The sequence below is a fragment of the Carex rostrata genome, chromosome 19 (assembly GCF_964058835.1).
Source record: "Carex rostrata chromosome 19, lpCarRost1.2, whole genome shotgun sequence".
In the NCBI taxonomy this organism is placed as follows: Eukaryota; Viridiplantae; Streptophyta; class Magnoliopsida; order Poales; family Cyperaceae; genus Carex; species Carex rostrata.
Genome location: NC_135936.1, coordinates 5,356,236 through 5,374,007, shown reverse-complemented (window position 1 = coordinate 5,374,007; position 17,772 = coordinate 5,356,236). Strand labels below are relative to the sequence as shown.

The 17,772-nt window shown below is 31.4% G+C and overlaps 2 protein-coding genes across 3 annotated transcripts; one reads left to right on the top strand and one right to left on the bottom strand.

Annotated features, from left to right (window-relative positions):
* Positions 1 to 2,983: 2,983 nt before the first annotated feature.
* LOC144571318 (bifunctional aspartate aminotransferase and glutamate/aspartate-prephenate aminotransferase-like) lies at positions 2,984 to 8,125 on the bottom strand. 2 transcript variants are annotated; one of them, XR_013517486.1, is made up of 10 exons: positions 7,841 to 8,120; positions 7,332 to 7,566; positions 7,006 to 7,099; positions 6,756 to 6,859; positions 5,817 to 6,065; positions 5,584 to 5,697; positions 5,279 to 5,362; positions 4,675 to 4,845; positions 3,774 to 3,906; positions 2,984 to 3,416 (listed from the first exon to the last, which is right to left on the bottom strand). XR_013517486.1 is itself a non-coding variant. In XM_078320569.1 (10 exons), exons 1-10 carry the CDS (start codon positions 7,945 to 7,947, stop codon positions 3,276 to 3,278), a joined length of 1,413 nt encoding a protein of 470 aa, XP_078176695.1. In that variant the 5' UTR covers positions 7,948 to 8,125; the 3' UTR covers positions 2,984 to 3,275. The 2 variants fall into 2 exon arrangements, 1 of the variants encoding a protein (XP_078176695.1); XM_078320569.1 differs by having other exon boundaries at positions 3,774 to 3,887; positions 7,841 to 8,125.
* Positions 8,126 to 14,446: 6,321 nt separating this feature from the next.
* Positions 14,447 to 16,472, top strand: LOC144571560 (protein yippee-like). The gene is made up of 5 exons (XM_078320895.1): positions 14,447 to 14,812; positions 15,411 to 15,454; positions 15,807 to 15,915; positions 16,020 to 16,075; positions 16,191 to 16,472. Exons 1-5 carry the CDS (start codon positions 14,717 to 14,719, stop codon positions 16,273 to 16,275), a joined length of 390 nt encoding a protein of 129 aa, XP_078177021.1. The 5' UTR covers positions 14,447 to 14,716; the 3' UTR covers positions 16,276 to 16,472.
* The last annotated feature ends 1,300 nt before the right edge of the window (positions 16,473 to 17,772 follow it).

Below are 17,772 nucleotides of genomic sequence, written 5' to 3'. Positions count from 1 at the left end.
GCTCCTCTAACAACCAAGCCGCAAAAACAAGGCCTCGACCCGGAGGCCATCTCTATGCTTTCGAAATTCGTTTATCAACCACAGACAAATTGTGGCCATGCAAATAGGTCTAATGGTTCATCACTAGAATGTGCTATCTGCATCAGCGAGCTTGTAGAGGGGGAAATAGTAAGAGTTCTACCCATTTGTAAGCACTTTTTTCATGTTGAATGCATTGACACATGGCTGGGCACAAATTCGTCATGCCCCATGTGTCGAGCTCATCCCGAGCCAGAAAAGATGAAATTGTATGGTACATCATCTGAGGGAGGGGAGTCGGGTCTCGGGCCATGCCTTGAATCGCCTTTTTCAAAGTCTCCAAGAGATCGGGTATCGGCAACGCTTGGATTGCCTTTTGTGCTGACTCCAAGAGGGGCCTCAGCATGCCTCAGATCACCATTTATGTCGACTCCAAGAGGTACACATTCGCAAGAGATGCGGATTGATGCGACGTCAGATCTGGATGAGATCAGGATCGACGAGCAATAATTTTGTTAGAAACAATAGTTCTTTGATGAGGAATTCATGAAATTTTGGTATGACTGTAACATTTTTGAGTTGTAGTAATTGTTACTGTTATTGTTATTATTATTATTATTATTGAATTTTTGAAAGCAGATATTTTTTAAACATGCCCTGACCGCCTCACTAGCCTTATGGGGCACCCCAGGGAATGGCGCCTCACAGGGTATTTTGGACCGCCCGAAGCCCAAGCGGTCAGGGCATGTTTAAAAAAAAATTGGGTGCAGAGACATATTTAAAATTTATATTTGTTTTAGGGATATTAATAAAAATGGCCGTCATATGATAGATTGTTCGTGCAATATAACTATTTTTTATTTTTATTTTAATTATGTCACATAATTATTTTTTTAATATTATTTCTTAATTATAATTTATTTTATAATTATTTTTTATTCAGACTTGCCATATTTAATAATGTGACTACACGTGATGTAATCATTTGCATAAAGTCAGAGTAAAGACATAAATGAATGGAAATTAAAAGTCAAAGTAACATATACTAAACAAAATTTGCTCGTGTAATTTTGAGAGATAGAGAGAGAGTTAGAGATAGAGAGATTGTAATTTGTTTCACACTCTCGTATGAGTTTTGATTTTTTTTATTAAAAAAGTTTTAAAATGCTAGAATTCTCTCTAATTATACACCAACTTCTTTTTTTGAACAAAAATAGAAGTCAACTATATAAAATTCTAAAAAAAACATGAAAGTTATTTTTTTGTAATCGTAGGATTTTACTATAATTATATAATAAAAATATATTTTATTATCGGTTTTAGAAAAAAGGAAAAAGGGAGAAGAATCTTAGTGACCCTCCATTCTATACATGTATCACTGCCTTTAAGTAAAGTAATTATCTTTCATTATTTTAAAAAATTTAGAAAAATACTGATTTTGAAAAATTCTAAAAAAATAGTAAAAAAATTTCAAAAAATGTAAAATTTGGTCTCCAAGCACATTTCAATACGAAGAACATGTTGAGAAGTTCGGATTAACTATTTAAACTTTGAAACTAGAGATATGAACGCAAATTAAAACGTCCACTTTAATTTGCAAAGCATGGTAGTCTTACTCTCTCTCTCCCTCTCTCTCTCTCTCTATATATATATATGAGAAGGAATTGATTACCACAAAGTTACCACAACCATTTTTTACATTTTCAAAGTCCAATTCGTCGATCCAATCCATTCAACATGATCTCTATATTAAAATGTGCTTTCAGATCAAATTTTTCATTTTTTGAATTTTTTTACTATTTATTAAGTTTTTTTTTTTACTATATATATATAATTTGGTCGGCCTTAGCAATAAAAATAGGATGGCAATGGTGGAAATAGGAAATTAGTAATGCCAGCTAATTAATAATTAATACATGGAGAGTAGCCCCAATGAAGTAAAGGTCATTTTTTTTTTCATTTTTCTTATTTGGTTATAGTTTTATTTCTTTCGAAGATGAAACAAAGTCAAGCGTGCATGTCGTCCGTTATTCTGATATCTCCAGTTGGCCTTTTTGTTTGTGCGAGCACCCCTCCATTTACTTATTGGAGACAAATTCTTTGCTTATCTTAGCTGGCAACAAAATTAACCACTCTCAAGTAGCAGAATAAAAAATATGTATATATTCTAAAACAGAACTTTTTTTTTTCCTTTAATTTGCATACAAATTTGATCGTTTTACGTAATTGACAAAAAACATGAAAACTTTTTCAAAGTAAACAGGATTATCATATTATTTTTGAAGAGTATGAATTTTGCATTGTATTAACAAGAAAAAGAGTTTATTACAAGATGGAAGAAAAAAGAAAAAAAATAAGTATATGCATATCAAGAAAATTACAAAAAATGAAAATAATTAGGCAATTAATTTTTCAATATTTATTATCTCCTAATTTGAGGAGTGATAAACATAATTTCTTTCTCCTTTTAATTATCTTTTGTCTTTTTTTTTTCTTTCCATTTCATTTTCTCTATAAATCGAGAGCAATAACTAGCATTTAATGCAGTAGCAAAAATACATGATCTCTTATATGAAAAGTCATGAGTTTGAAATCCATAACATTCTATGGTTTTTCAAAAACAAATAATTTTATTAGGTTTGCCAAACCTAATAAAGAAGACATGTAATTATATTTTTGGAGTGTTAATGATTTTTTTTTATTAATCATAAAAGACTTGGTATACCGCAAGAGGGTATAATCTGTCTTGAGTCCGGCCTTTTGTCTTAATAAATTGAGAACATTTTTCCCCTCCTTTTTTACGCTAAATAAAATAAGATATGGTGACAGTAAAACCAATTTTTGTTTAGATCATTTTTGGATCTGTGAACAAGGTTTTTTGACATAAACTTGCGACTTCGTGTGTCAGTCATCTGGTATCATTCGCGTGTTAGTATTAGATACAAAGAAATCAATAAATTGAATCGATATAACTCAGAACGTTTCTTTTAATAAAAAAGCAAAATTACAATAACATAGGATACATTTCAAATAAAAAAATATTCATGTTACATTTAAGTAAGACCAAGCTGCAACTTTTTTCATGAGCAAACAATTACAAAATCCTGCTTTATTCAAGAACCAATATATGCTGTATAAATAACTCCAAACTTTAAGTACAACATAACACCTGAACATATGCCTTGTTATTACAACAACAACTAAGAACAAAGCCGCACTGGGGCTAAAAATTTGGCAAAATTCTAATTAATAACCTATTAGACAGCAACAGGGGGCTTGAGAAACGACATGGCTTCTTTTATATTATTGACCGCTGCTTCAAGTGTTGTCAGAGATGCAGCATAAGAGATTCTAACACATTTATCATCACCAAATGCATCTCCCGGTACAAGCGCAACCTAATACGATTGAAATATAATTTTCCACAAAAAAAAATATCAAAATTTCACATATTTTGAGAAATAGCTGCATAGGCGTCTATGTTAGGTAGTTCTATTAAGCACTCAGCTTGATAGTTCAGATCTCTGCTTAAAAGAATGCCCAAATTACCCTTCTGCTTTAGGTATCTTATATATGAACAAATGGGGTGGAAGAGTGTAGACAATTTAATAAACAATGAAAAGGCACATTTCCTGGATTTGTTGGGGCATACTAACTACCAGGAAATGTTCCCAAAAATAAGAAAAAGATCATTACAAATTGCATATAAAGAATTTATTTAAAAATAATTAGAAGTGCAATGTATTGGACCGAACCTGAGCCTTGTCAAGGAAGAAACGGCAAAGAGACTCAGAGTCTTTAATGGTGCCGAAACCTTCAACTTCAGACCCATAATGAGCACTGAAATCGATAAATAGGTAGAATGCCCCCTGCATTTGTAACAAAATACTATAAACATATAAAAAAAAAATGTACTCATTATCTACATAACCTCTGAATTAGACTAGTTATAATTGTCAAGGAAATAAATCATTTGGTTCCATAGCCTAGTACCATGTACATGCTTTACTAACTTTGATCTGTACCATTTAATAGCTGATAATCTACAGCTAATAGCTAATTGTAAATAGACAGAGGTGTTGTACATTATTTTTAAATTTTAATACAATCGTTAACGGACACCTAATCCGTTATTCTTCTTCTTCTTCAAAGTCTTTATTCCCAAACAAGTTGGGGTAGGCTAGAAATGAAACCCAACCGGAATCAGCAACACAGGGCTTCCCAGGAGGTCACCCATCATAGTACTACTCATGCCCAATTCATGAGGGTTTCATTTCCATAAAGAGGCTGTATTTTACCGTTGGTAATCCGTTAACCTTAAAAAAAAAACTTTGATCTGTACCAACAGTAAAAATCACCCTTTTTTTTCCTGACCTTTTGGCTTTAAATTGTTTTATCTTTGCTATTTTTATAATGTGTTACTGATAAAATAATGGAAATTATTTTTCCAGTTTAACTGCTGACGTTCTCGAAAGCTCCTAATTTCGGTCCAGAAAATGGCAATTGCAGATACTGCTCTTAATTTCAGTCCACCCCCGCCACACCCACCACCCACCAAAAGATTTAAAAAAAGAAAGAAAAAGAAACAGAACCAAAAGGGGAATCATTAAATCAGACCCTTGGCAAAAAACAGAAAATAATTACTTATATTAGTACCTGGGGTTCTGAAATCTTAACACCTGGTAATTCTCTGAAGCTCTTGACCAAGAAATCCCGGCGTTCACGGAAAGCCTTAACCATAGTTGCAACGGCTTCACCCCCGGCATAACCTAAGTTCAGACCTGCTAACCCTGCTTTCTGTGAGATGCTACTTGCGCCGGAAGTGTTCTGACATTTAAGAAAAAATGATTATATAATTAAAGTGTGAACTTGAACTTTATTATGTGACCCAGAAAAATAAAAGGTGCTTCATGTACCCCTAAATGCAAAGAATTATCATCTAATCCTATAAAGAGATGCACAAAAACACCTAATTTCTCCAAGAACACCCAACTATTCCTCTATTATTACTTTCTTAGAAAGAAATAGTAACAGGACGGATATTGCATACATATAGGGTAGATAGGGTGCCTGTAGGAGTGTACCTGGTATACCCGTTAGTTTCTAAGACATGATTTTGTTTTGAACTCGATCTATGTAGATTAGATTAGTAGAGTTACAAAAGGCTTCAACAAACTTTTCAAATAGATCAGGTCCATACCACTCGTTGGACCCAATTTGACAGCAGTAACAGAGAGAGAGAGAGAGAGAGAGGAGGTACCTGACTTTGAATTTTTGCACATGCAGAAAGAAAATGTTTCGGGCATGCAAGATATCCGAGCCTCCAACCCGTCATTGCAAATGCCTACAAAATAAAACAAATATGTCGTAATACTACACGACAAATCTGCCCCCAGATACATATTGACGATATCATGATATAAGAGATTCCTATTGGGTTAATATAAAATTTCATGCATCCTTATTTGCCATCCTTTTCTGTTATATCAGGTTACAAAACCAAATAAGTGTGTAAGCAATGAACCCATAGTTTGACATGTTAACTATCAAAATTTAAATACTAACCTTTGAAAATCCGTTGACAGTCAAAGTTCTGTCGTACATCCCTGGCAAAGATGCAAAGCTGGTGTGTTTAGCTGGTGAATATATAATGTGCTCGTATATCTCATCAGACAATACCTATTAAGTTCAAGATGATGTAACACTTATATTTGATTGTTTTCATGACAAACATTAAATGCACCATTAACTATATATTAGAATTTACCAGAAGAATAAAGAACCATCAAGGAACTTACCAGAAGTCTGGGGTATTTCCTGACAATATCAGCAATTTGTTCTAGAAGCTCTTTTGGGTATACTGAACCAGTAGGATTTGAAGGTGAGCAGAGAATAAGAAGCCTTGATTTTTCATTTATTTTTGAGGCGAGTAATTCAGGATTGAGCAAAAAGTTGTCAGATATGTCAGTGGGGAGGATAACGGGTTCAGCATCTGCTAACCGGGCCATTTCTGGATAGCTCACCCAAAATGGGGCAGGGATCAAAACCTACAAAAAGTTAAGAAAGAACAATTTTCAGATCAAACCCTAGAAGATTCAGCATTTTCATCTTTTGATGATTAAAATATAGATACTTGGTATTTTTTGCAAAAGGCATTCAATACCTATATAAATTCCTAAAGAAAACCAGTGAGGATTAACAGAAAAAAAAAATCATTTTATTTCTGTTTTGGTTAAGACTACAACAGTATTTTAGATCATTTATTTTTAATATATATGCAAAGCATAGATTCTTTACAGTATTAATTCCAATTGGTTCCTTTGTGTGTTTGCAATAGTCTGAACTATGATAATGCTGCAGGAAGATATACAAAATATGAACTTTAAAAGAGTCGCTAATGGATGTGACATTATTAGCAAAGACGTACATAAATAAGGTGCACCATTAAAAAGGGTCATATAGAGTAAAGGTCTATTTTGATGGGAAATAGTTGTGAGATGGAAATATGGTGTTTTTTCTCAACTGAAAGCATTCCCCTCTCTAAAGCTTATAGGGCATTCATGAAACTATGACAAATGCTACAATTGATTGAATATTAAATGTAACAGAAAATATTGTAATATTTCTTGAATACTGTATCAGGGAGTGGTACCAGTGGGTTGGTATTTAGCTCCTTGAAACACTTCGTGATTTATATCTACTTTTATAAGAAAAAAAAATGTAACAGAAATATTTACCTCATCACCAGGTGAGCAAACAGCTAATACCGCTTGCATAATACACTGTTTGGCACCATTACTAACCATTATCTGATCTGGCGTGTAGTCCAACCCATTTTCCTCTGATATTTCACATAATACATAATATGTTAATGCTGGAGGAATTAAAAACAAAGGTCACTACAACTACACCGAATTGTTTTTACTTGGAGCAAAATTTTATTAGTATAGGACTACTTTTACCCTAAAATAAAGTATAGAAACTAACCTTTGAGTTTATGGCAAATAGCCTTTCTCAGCTCGATTGTACCGGTGTTTGGAGTGTACCTTGTGTGACCTTCCCTTATTGCATTGATACCAGCCTGAGAAAACACACAAAAAGAGTTCTTAATAACAAATAAAAAACACAGCAAAGAAAACTGTCTTCTCCAAAAATAGATAGGAGGAAAATATCAAAAAGAAATTAAAAATTAAGGTTAGTTTTTGGAACTATTTCTGTACATGTCATAATCTAAGCTATTGCAAGTCAAATTACTTTCCCCAATTAGATTGAATAAATTACCCAAAATTGGACAAACAATTTACAGTAATTACCTCACTGATGGCAGCAGGTGTGTCAAAATCAGGCTCACCAGCTGCAAGTCGGATTACAGGAACTCCAGCTTGTACAAGTGCAGTTGCATGATCTGTAATTGCCATAGTCTTTGATGGTTTCAGAGATTTCACCCTTGGGTTGATCGAATCATCAACTGGTACAATCGGTTCGGTACCATTTTGTGAACTTGCCATGACTCTCATTGATACAAGGTTTATCCTCTTCTCCCAAGATCTGCGCCAAGCACAATTTTAATTTTGCATAGAAATTCTAACTTTTAAAAAACATTTAATTTTTCACAGAAATTAAACTTTCCTGCACAAACCACATTATGTAATTTTCACAAAACTTAAAGAAAAGATAGAAACTTTCCTTACTACTCTGACTTGTATACTTAATTGAATAAGGAATATCTTTAAAAAAAAATGAAATTTTGATCAAATCCGTACTGAATTTGGAAACTAAAATGCAAATAAACCAAATTTCACAATTGGATTGGCTATCTTACAGGGAGAACGAGACAGATTTAGGCGAGATGCAGTGAGAGAGAATGCGGGACGAAGCGGGTTTAGAGAGAATAGCGCGCGAAGGAGAGGTGAGCGTAGAGGCCTCCATCAGTAGATTCTGGAATCCGATAGATTCGGATTTTTGAAATTGGAGATGCACCAACGCTGTCTCTGACACTGTAAGGTTTATAGCCTTTTTGTGTAGTAGGTATTCTTTTTCTCCTTTTACCAACCGCGCCACCCTCCACACCTACCACTAGGCGAAGAAGGATGGGGAGCAGAGGCGGCTTGAATGGGGTCAAATTGGTCCTCGTTCATTTTTAATTTTTTTAATTATACTTTATTTTGTTTGTAATTTAGAATAAAATGGTATGGTGGCGTAAAATTGACCTCGTATGTCATATGTAAATTTAATACGATTCACCTCTATATTTATATTTGACTTTCATAACTTAAAAATCTGAGAAGAACAAGGACCGAATTTTGCACCCGCTACCATGTAGGCACGTACCCCTCGATTTTACGACTTTCTACGCTGCGACAACGAGATGGATTTTCGACATGTCAGAAATTTATATATTTGCCAATCGTAAATTTTTTTAGGTATTTAGTTTCTAAAAAAATCATTTGATTCATTCTATATGGATTCTAGAAAAAAAAAAAAACATTTGATTGATTCATTCTATTTCTTTTCTAAAAAACATTTATTCATTGTATCTTGTTCCTAAAAATTATTTGATTCATTCTCTCTCGTTCTTTAAAGATCATCTGTTTTCTATCAAAATTTAAAAATTAATTATTTCCCAGTAATGTTTAATAATAATAAAAATATTAATTGATGATTTTATCATTAATTTAAATCAGAAACGGAGGCAAATCTAATGAGAATCAATATTATGTTACACATAACATTTTACTTTAAAGTCTAAACTATAGAATAAAATCATATCTAAATATTATATTTTTAAAATAAATAATCAGATCACTTCATTCACTCAAGATGGATTTGCCACCAATTCAAATCTCCTTGGATGTTATATTCAAATCTCAATTTTCTCCTCCGACGTGCTGGGCGAAGGCCTGACACCTTCTCCGAAATTTTTATTAATAAGATAATAAATAAAAGAGAAATGTTCTAGTATCCAAGCCATCAAATCCGAGTTTGTTCCTGAATTGGTTTAACTGTCTGCTAATAATGGTAATTTATTAATTTATCATTAATTAACGCATCGCTATTTTAACACATTGCTGTTTTAATTTGATTGTTTTAAACATTAGCTTTGCATGCTTTTGTACTGTGTTTTAATTTCGTGGACAGTTTGTTAGGAGCAGTTGTAATCATCAATCCCCGAGCTAGTCCCCCAGCTTGTTAATGGTCCTCTAATCATTTGCTAACTACTTAAGTACTTTAACTAGTTAAACTAGTAATAAGTACTTTAAAGTACAAGTTATAATGATTAGTTTGGGGACTAGCTCGGGTATTGGTTCTAATTTTAATGATAAGCATACATTTTAATGATGAAAATTAACTGTTTTTGATATTTAATAACTAAAAAAAGAGTTTTCATTTTGAAGTTCCATTTTGTTTCTGTTTTATTTCGTTTTTTCTCTCTCTATTTTCTTCCTCTTCGTGCTTTCCATCGTTGATCGATGTTTCAAATCTTACAGTATAGTAAGTTTGAGCATTTTTTACTGAATACTTTTATTCCTTACTTTTGTTTATTAATTGATGTTTAAATTATGAAGTGAATAGATTTATATGGTTTGTACGTTAGCTTTGAATGCTTCTAATTTGTTATAGTTAATGGTTTAAAAAGGGGGAGTATTAGTTAACTTTTAATGGTATTTACATTAGCTTTCAATGCTTCTAATTTGTTATAGTAAATGGTCTAAATACGGAAATTATGAGTTAGCTTTCAATGTTATGTAGTTTAGCTTTTAATGTTTCTAAATTGTTATAGTTAATTATTTACACATGGTGGATAATGAGCTAGATTTACATTGTTTATGTGATAATTTTTTTTAATATGTTCTCGAAGCATTCAAAGTAGCAGTTTCATTGTTATTTAATAGAGGTTTGCTTGGTTACAAATTGTCATTATTGTGAAAAGTTGTAATTTTGACAACTTAAAATAATTGATGAATCTGATAAGAATGATTGTTTCAAGGTAATAGCTTTATTGTTATTTAATAGAGGTTTGCATGTTTAGAAATTATCATTGTTGGGAAAAGTTGTAATTTTGACAACTTAAAATAATTTATGAGTTTGGTAAGAATGATTGTTTCGAAGTACTATTTTTATTGTTATTTAATAAATGTTTGCATGCTTAGAAATTCAGAGTTGTAATCATTTTAGAATGTATGGAAAAAATTTGTGCTGGAGGATGCGCTCGGGGATTGGTACAAATTTAGAGCTGTTAGTTTGTGCTCGGGGACGCGTTCGGGGATTGGTTGAAATTTAGAGCTGTCAACATTCTATAATGTTTAAGAAAAATTTGTGCTCGGGGACGAATTCGGGGATTCGTCTTTTTTTTTAAAAAATTAAAATTTAACTCATTTACAATGAAAGTTAAACACTAGAACGTAGTTGATTAAATGCTTTCGTTTACATGTTTAAATTATACGATTGTTTCGCTGCAATTGGCGTTACTTTTGTTAACTTTTTGAACATAGTATTTTTCGCTTCATACAGCGAAAGGCTATACAATAAAGAAAGATTCGTACTGTTATTGCACTGTATAAAGTAAAACATGCTCGGTTTGTCACCGACATTCTAGAAGGCTGGGGGACGCACGTGGGTATTTTATTTGGGGTACAATTATGAGCTTTCTAAATAAAAAAAAACATCGACAATTGAGAAGAATTTTGCTGAAATTCAATATATAAGAAAAACGTGATGATATATGACGTTCAGAGAATGTTATAAATCATAATGTCCAGATTAACAAATTGTAATTAACCAACTAATTATGTAATAGTTCTGAACGTTATGAAATATCACGGCTGATGCTAGCTTAAAAAAAAGTCAGGACGTTACAGAGAGTAACATCCAGCCCAGCAGTCTTGAAAAAAGAAAAAAAAAAAAAAAAAAACTATGTACCAATTATATGCAAATATATATATATATATATATATATATATATATATATATATATAAAGCGTGAACAACTTTAGACAACTTTGGACAAAAATAAATGTATAGCAGTGCTAAGACAATGAATATACATTCACCAAGTACTAAATCACCAAATTAATTTCTTATACTTGTTACCATACCACCCCAAACAAAATTAAAGGTTGCGTTTGGATCAACCAAGAATAGAGCTAAATCTTGGATTAGCTCTACTATTCTCAATTCTTGTTGATCCAAATATAAATTAGCAATTTGGGTTAGCTCAAGAATAGCTCTATTCTACGAACCCATGAAAATATTGGGTTAGCAAGAATAGAGCTTGTGGAGTTAGTGATATTAATAAAATATTTGATTCATCTCAATTAGAGTTAGTTTAAATATTAAATTAATATTAAATAAAACATCTGATTAGTATTAAATATAATATTATATTATATTAGATTAGTATTAAATAAACTATTAGTTTAAATATTAAATTAAATATAATATTATTTTAAAATGTAGATTAGTATTAAATAAATATAATATTAAATAAAATGTTAGATTAAATGTAATATAATATTAGTTTAAATGTGAAATGTAATATAATATTAATTTAAATATTAAATTAGTATTAAATAACTATAATATAAAATTAGATTAATATTAAATAAAATATTATATTAAATATAATATAATATTAATTTAAATATTTAATGTAATATAATATTAGTTTAAATATTAGATTAGTATTAAATAAATATAATATCTCATAAAATTAAATTATTATTAAAGAAAATATTATAAAATATAATATAATATTAGTTTAAATATTAAATTTAGTATAATATTACTTTAAATATTAGATTAGTATTAAATAAAATATAAAATATAATATTACTTTAAATATTAATATAAATAAAATATAAAATATCATATTACTTTAAATTTGAATTTAATATAATATTAATTTAAATATTAAATGTAATATAATATTACTTTAAATTTTAGTTTATTATTAAATAAAATATTAGATTAAATATAATATAATATTAATTTAAATGATAAATGTAATATAATATTAGTTCAAATATTAGATTAGTATTAAATAAAATATTAAATTAGCAATAAATAAATATAATATAATATTTAAATAGATTAGTATTAAATAAAATATTCGATTAGTATTAAAAATATTAGTTTAAATGTAATATAATATTAGTCTAAATATTAAATGAAATAAAATATTAGTTTAGATATTAAATGTAATATAATATTAGTTTAAATATTAGATTAGATTAATCACTATTTTATTTATTCTCTCGATCGCTATTCTAAACATACAATCCAAACGATATTTTTACTAACCCGAATAGTCCAAAGTTAGTGCTATTTTCTGACCATTCGGATTAGCACCATTCTCAACCACTAATTCAAAAATCTCTATTTTTACACTAATTCTTGCTCGATCCAAAAGCACTCACAAATCAAGAATAAAATATAAGAATTATAAACATAAAGAATGTTCTCTGTCGTATCACCGATATTTTTAAAAATACCATTTTATTAAAATTAATAAACCAAAACACCAGTTTTGGCTGGAATTATTAAATTTCGCGTGGCCGCTGCGAGGGGAAGCGGCTAGCTAGAACCGGGCCGCTGCAAGGGGAAGCGGGCACTTTTTTGGGTCGCTTTGGGGCCCAGCGGCCACCTTGATTTTGCATTTTTTTTTTTTTTTTTTTTTTTGGAAAACAGAATTTTTTTTTATTAAAATATTAGAAATGTTGAATATATTTATTTGAAAATAGATGAAATACAATATAATTTGATTTATTAGAAAGACTGCAACAAATAACCCGGATCAATATTTTTCAGGCCGGATTTTTCGCGGCTGTAAGAAAAATTAATATATTTCTTTATGTGTTATTGGAAAATAATAAAAATACTTAGATTCTGAGTTATTGATCCCGGTTCAAAAGTCACTTCTAGGTAATCCAGAAAATATTGTGATCCTTCCAGTACATTTAATTTATAAAAAGTTGTATCTATTTTTGAAAAAAATCAAAATCTTTATTTTATTTAATTATTGTTTTTCAAAATAGATACAACTTTTTATAAATTAAATATACTAGAAAGGTCACAATATTTTCTGGATTACCTAGAAGTGACTTTTGAACCGGGATCAATAACTCATAATCTAATTATTTTTATTTTTTTCCAATAACACATAAAGAAATATATTAATTTTTCTTATAGCCGCAAAAAATCCGATCTGAAAAATATTGATCCGGGTTATTTGTTGCAGTCTTTCTAATAAATCAAATTATATTGTATTTCATCTATTTTCAAAGAAATATATTCAACATTTCTAATATTTTAATACAAAAAAAAAATTCTGTTTTCCAAAAAAGAAAAAAAAAAAGGTGCAGTTCATTCTTAAGGTTCAAATTTCATCTTGAATTAAAAATGTATTTCTCGATATTTTATTAATAAAAAAGGATGGGAGATTAGTTGACAATACATCAAAATACACCCTTTAAAATGTGATCTATACTATATTTATATGATGCACATGAAAATGATAGAATTTGATGCAAGTTTTACTGTTCATCAAATGTCTTAAAACCTAGAAATGTCACAATATTTTCTGTATTACCTAGAAGTGACTTTTGAACCGGGATCAATAACTCAGAATCTAATTATTTTTATTTTTTCGAATAACACATAAAGAAATATATTAATTTTTCTTACAGTCGCAAAAAATCTGATCTGAAAAATATTGATCCGGGTTATTTGTTGCAGTCTTTCTAATAAATCAAATTATATTGTATTTCATCTATTTTCAAAGAAATATATTCAACATTTTTAATATTTTAATACAAAAAAATTCTGTTTTCCAAAAAAAAAAAAAAAAAAAAAATGCAAAATCAAGGTGGCCACTGGGCCCAGAAGCGGCCCAAAAAAGTGCCCACTTCCCCTTGCAGCGGCCCGGTTCTAGCTGGCCGCTTTCCCTCGCAGCGGCCATGCGAAATTTAATAATTCCAGCCAAAACTGATGTTTTGGTTTATTAATTTTAATAAAATGGTATTTTTAAAAATATCGGGTCGTATCAATCATACATTCATATGAGAAGTTTGGCCAAGAATCTAATAATGACATATGATTCATTGAATCTAATATCGATCCGATCTGCTACTGATAAAAAAAAAATACTAAATCATGATTTGATATTTTGACCCATTAAACTATAATTTTACTGTTAGATAAGTTGGGTTGAGACTTGGGGGAGTTATCCATTGCCACCCGAACTGGGATATGGGTATGGATCGGATTAATGGGATACGAGATATCCATTACCATCTCTTGATCAGAACAATAGACCAGGTCCATCTAAATTTAGAACTGCTATTTACTTGGTATTTGATTATCTAATCCTGGACGGAAAGGGGAGATATCGTGCTTGTATTTACTTGGTATTTGAGAACTTTTATTTACTTGGTATTTGAGGCGCTGGCAGTGGTGGCTCAGTTTGAAAGAAAGGTGAGAGAAAGCATCGTAAAGGGGCACTCCCGAAGAGAACAACCACTCAATCGGAGCACCAAACGATCGATCCATCAACTGATTGATCTTCATTGATACAATTGGAAAAGGGGGATCTATCTATCACAGTGAGAATTGGGTGGGAGATCGATCTGTCACTCAATTGATAGAGGGAAAGGGGAGAATTTTGGAAGGGGGATTGGGAATTAGAGTGACAAGTGAGAAGATGGGGAAATTGTTTCTGATAGAATTAGAAGGGAAGAAATACAGCTGCAAGCACTGTGGTACCCATTTTGCTCTTGTTAATGACGTCATCTCCAAGGTTTCTCCTTTTCTTATTCCTCTTCAATCGACACCCATTATTGGAAATTCGTCCATTTTGCACGTCCATTAAACCCTGAGAGTGTTTTGCAATCATAATTGTGACAACATTTTAATCTCTTGTGTTGCATCCTTAAAGAATCAACCAAAATAATTTTCTTGGAATTCACTTTGTTTGAGAATCGAAGCTGGGGTGTCAGACTTCTAACCAGAATGTAATCTTGATTTTCTTTTCTGTTGAAAATGGTGCTACTAGCTGAACACAAATTTATCCCAGTAAAACAAAGTGTGCCCTTTTAGGATTACTGTGATAAGCAAGGTTAAAGATCAAATCATACTCCCGGACTTCTCAAGTTAAATAGTATTTTCTTTTTTACTATTGAGTTTGGTAAAAATTCTTCTTAAATCTGCAATTTGGATCATTATTATGTACTGAGAGCCTCATTTAGAAATTTTAAGTTTGCATGTTAAGATTTGATTGAGATATTTTAAGTTTACTATTTCAACATATTTTGTTCTCTGATTACTCGGAGCATAGTGAGATGCTTGATGTGCAAAACACACTATAACCTTCCTATTTTGTTGTATTTTGGGATCAGAGCTTCCATTGCAGGCATGGAAAGGCTTATCTCTACAACAGGGTGTAAGTGCCTCCTTTCTTCATCAATCACCATGTTCTCTTAATCCTGCAATAATTGATTCATCTTTCTACCAATGATTGGTGTTGCTTCTTCTACTCCTATATATGTATACTACAGTCTATTAAACACCTTAATTTTATGAGGTTTTGTCTAGTGTCTCATGTGATATTTTCTATATGCAGAAAACCAATGGCATATTGTAGGTATTGTACTTGGTCTGGGTTACCTAGCCAGTATATTTAGAACTTCCATAGGATATGAAGTCTTGTTGATTGTTTAATTGGTGTTTGGTTGGAAGCAATTATTCCAACCATTAACTGTTATTTGTTTCCTCGATTCTTTTTGAGTCGGCAGTGTGAATGTCACTCCTGGGGTAAAAGAGGACAGGATGATGACGACTGGAATGCACACTGTTTGTGACATTTTCTGTGTTGGCTGTGGATCCCTTGTTGGATGGAAATATGTAAGACCATCAGCTATGTTTTTCTCTTAATTTTGTTTTACTAAAACTTAAATATTTCATGGGATTGACTGTAAAAAGGTAATAAGTATATTTTAAAATAACAGATAGCTGCTCATGAGAAGAGCCAGAAGTACAAAGAAGGGAAATTTATTCTTGAGAGGTAGGTTTTCTCAATATTTAATTAAATTCGAGCAAAGTAGTTTGGAAAAAGGATTCTGAGGATCATCTATTGTTCCATTGGATGATTATCTCTTATTAATGTAACTATGGAGTAGGTTTAAAGTGTACGGGCCAGATGGGAGCCAGTACTGGGCAACTCATGACTCTCAAGTCGGCGGTAGTGATCCTGATGATGCATGATTGCTTTTCTCTGCTTCTGAGAGAATTATTGTGCAATGAATCACACCATCAGCCTATCTTTTTACGAAGGATGTAAATAGCAGCTCCTGATGCATGTTAAAGCTTTTATTTTAGTTCATGTTACCTATGTTTATTATCCTAACAGTTTGCTTTCTGTACATCATTATTCAATAATATGTAGGCATTGGTCGTTTCTAATAACATTGTAGTTTTCATTGTGCAATCTCTTTCTGGAATTAATGTTGTTATTTGCATTTTCTGCTGTTATCTGTGATATATTACTAACAAGTATATTTTCTATGCCAGTAACATTCTTAGCTTGGCAGTTGAAACTATTGTCACCCACTAGCTAGTTACTATTAGTTATGAGATTACACTTTGCACCCTACAGTTTTCGGTTTTGGTTACTGGTAATTTGAACTTAACAATTAATTTTGAAAGAAACGAAATTTGGAATCTTGATTTTTCAAGAAAAGAGTGTGGAAGGATATCCTGACTTGAGCCCAAAACACACACACACATTTTGAGTTTGGATTCTGACCATTCAATCAGAAATTCAGAATCCGAGTCAATCTAGTGATATAATCGTTATCGAAACTGTATATTTGGAAACTCTAGATTATTTAAATTCTTTTTTTTCTAATAATATAATCGTTACGGGGCACTTAGGCCTCTAACCTTAAAACAAAGAAGTTTGTATCAAAACTGATCGGGCGGCCCGGCTCCAAACTCAAAATGGGAGTTGGGATCCGAACTCGTGGGAGAAGGAAAATATCAACAGGAACAAAAAAAAATGTCCTTCCTAATTTTTGAAATTCATTTGTTATTCGATTTTAATATTAATTGAATATTATTTTTGCCAGTCTATGGACATTTCCAGAGAAGAAATCAAAGAAGTTACCTGTTGCATGAACTGACAATTCGTTTAATCGGTCATATTTCATGGTTAATTGGTCTTTGTAATAGAAGTATCTAACCCTGTGATATTGCTTGATTCCCCATAGGGTGAAGACATCTAGACCAATGACACGTTGATTTGATCCACCTAATATTGTATTTCTGAAGTAATCTATAATACGTATAGAAGAACTAATGTCTTCCGCTTGCAATCTACGGCTACTTCCAGACCAAAGAAAATATAATAATATAAGTACAGTGGAAGAAATAAATATATATATTCTTCTTGACATGATATGAAAATACGTTGTCATTTAATAATATCAATAAGGAGAATTAAACCCAGTACAAGCAACATTTTGCACGGTACTGTTGGATATATATCCGTATTCCACATGCATCAAGCAAAAATGGTTAGGAATCCAAATTCACAATATGTCAAGTGGCAATGGCCCAAGTCCTGATGACACAGAAGGCTCTTCAAACGGCGTATCCAGTGTCCTTGCGTATGTCGGGATCGCTTCGTTTGTTGGATTAGCTCTTTTCTTCGCATTTTACTATATTAAGTCAGTGTTAACTAACCGGCATGAACGCCTGCCA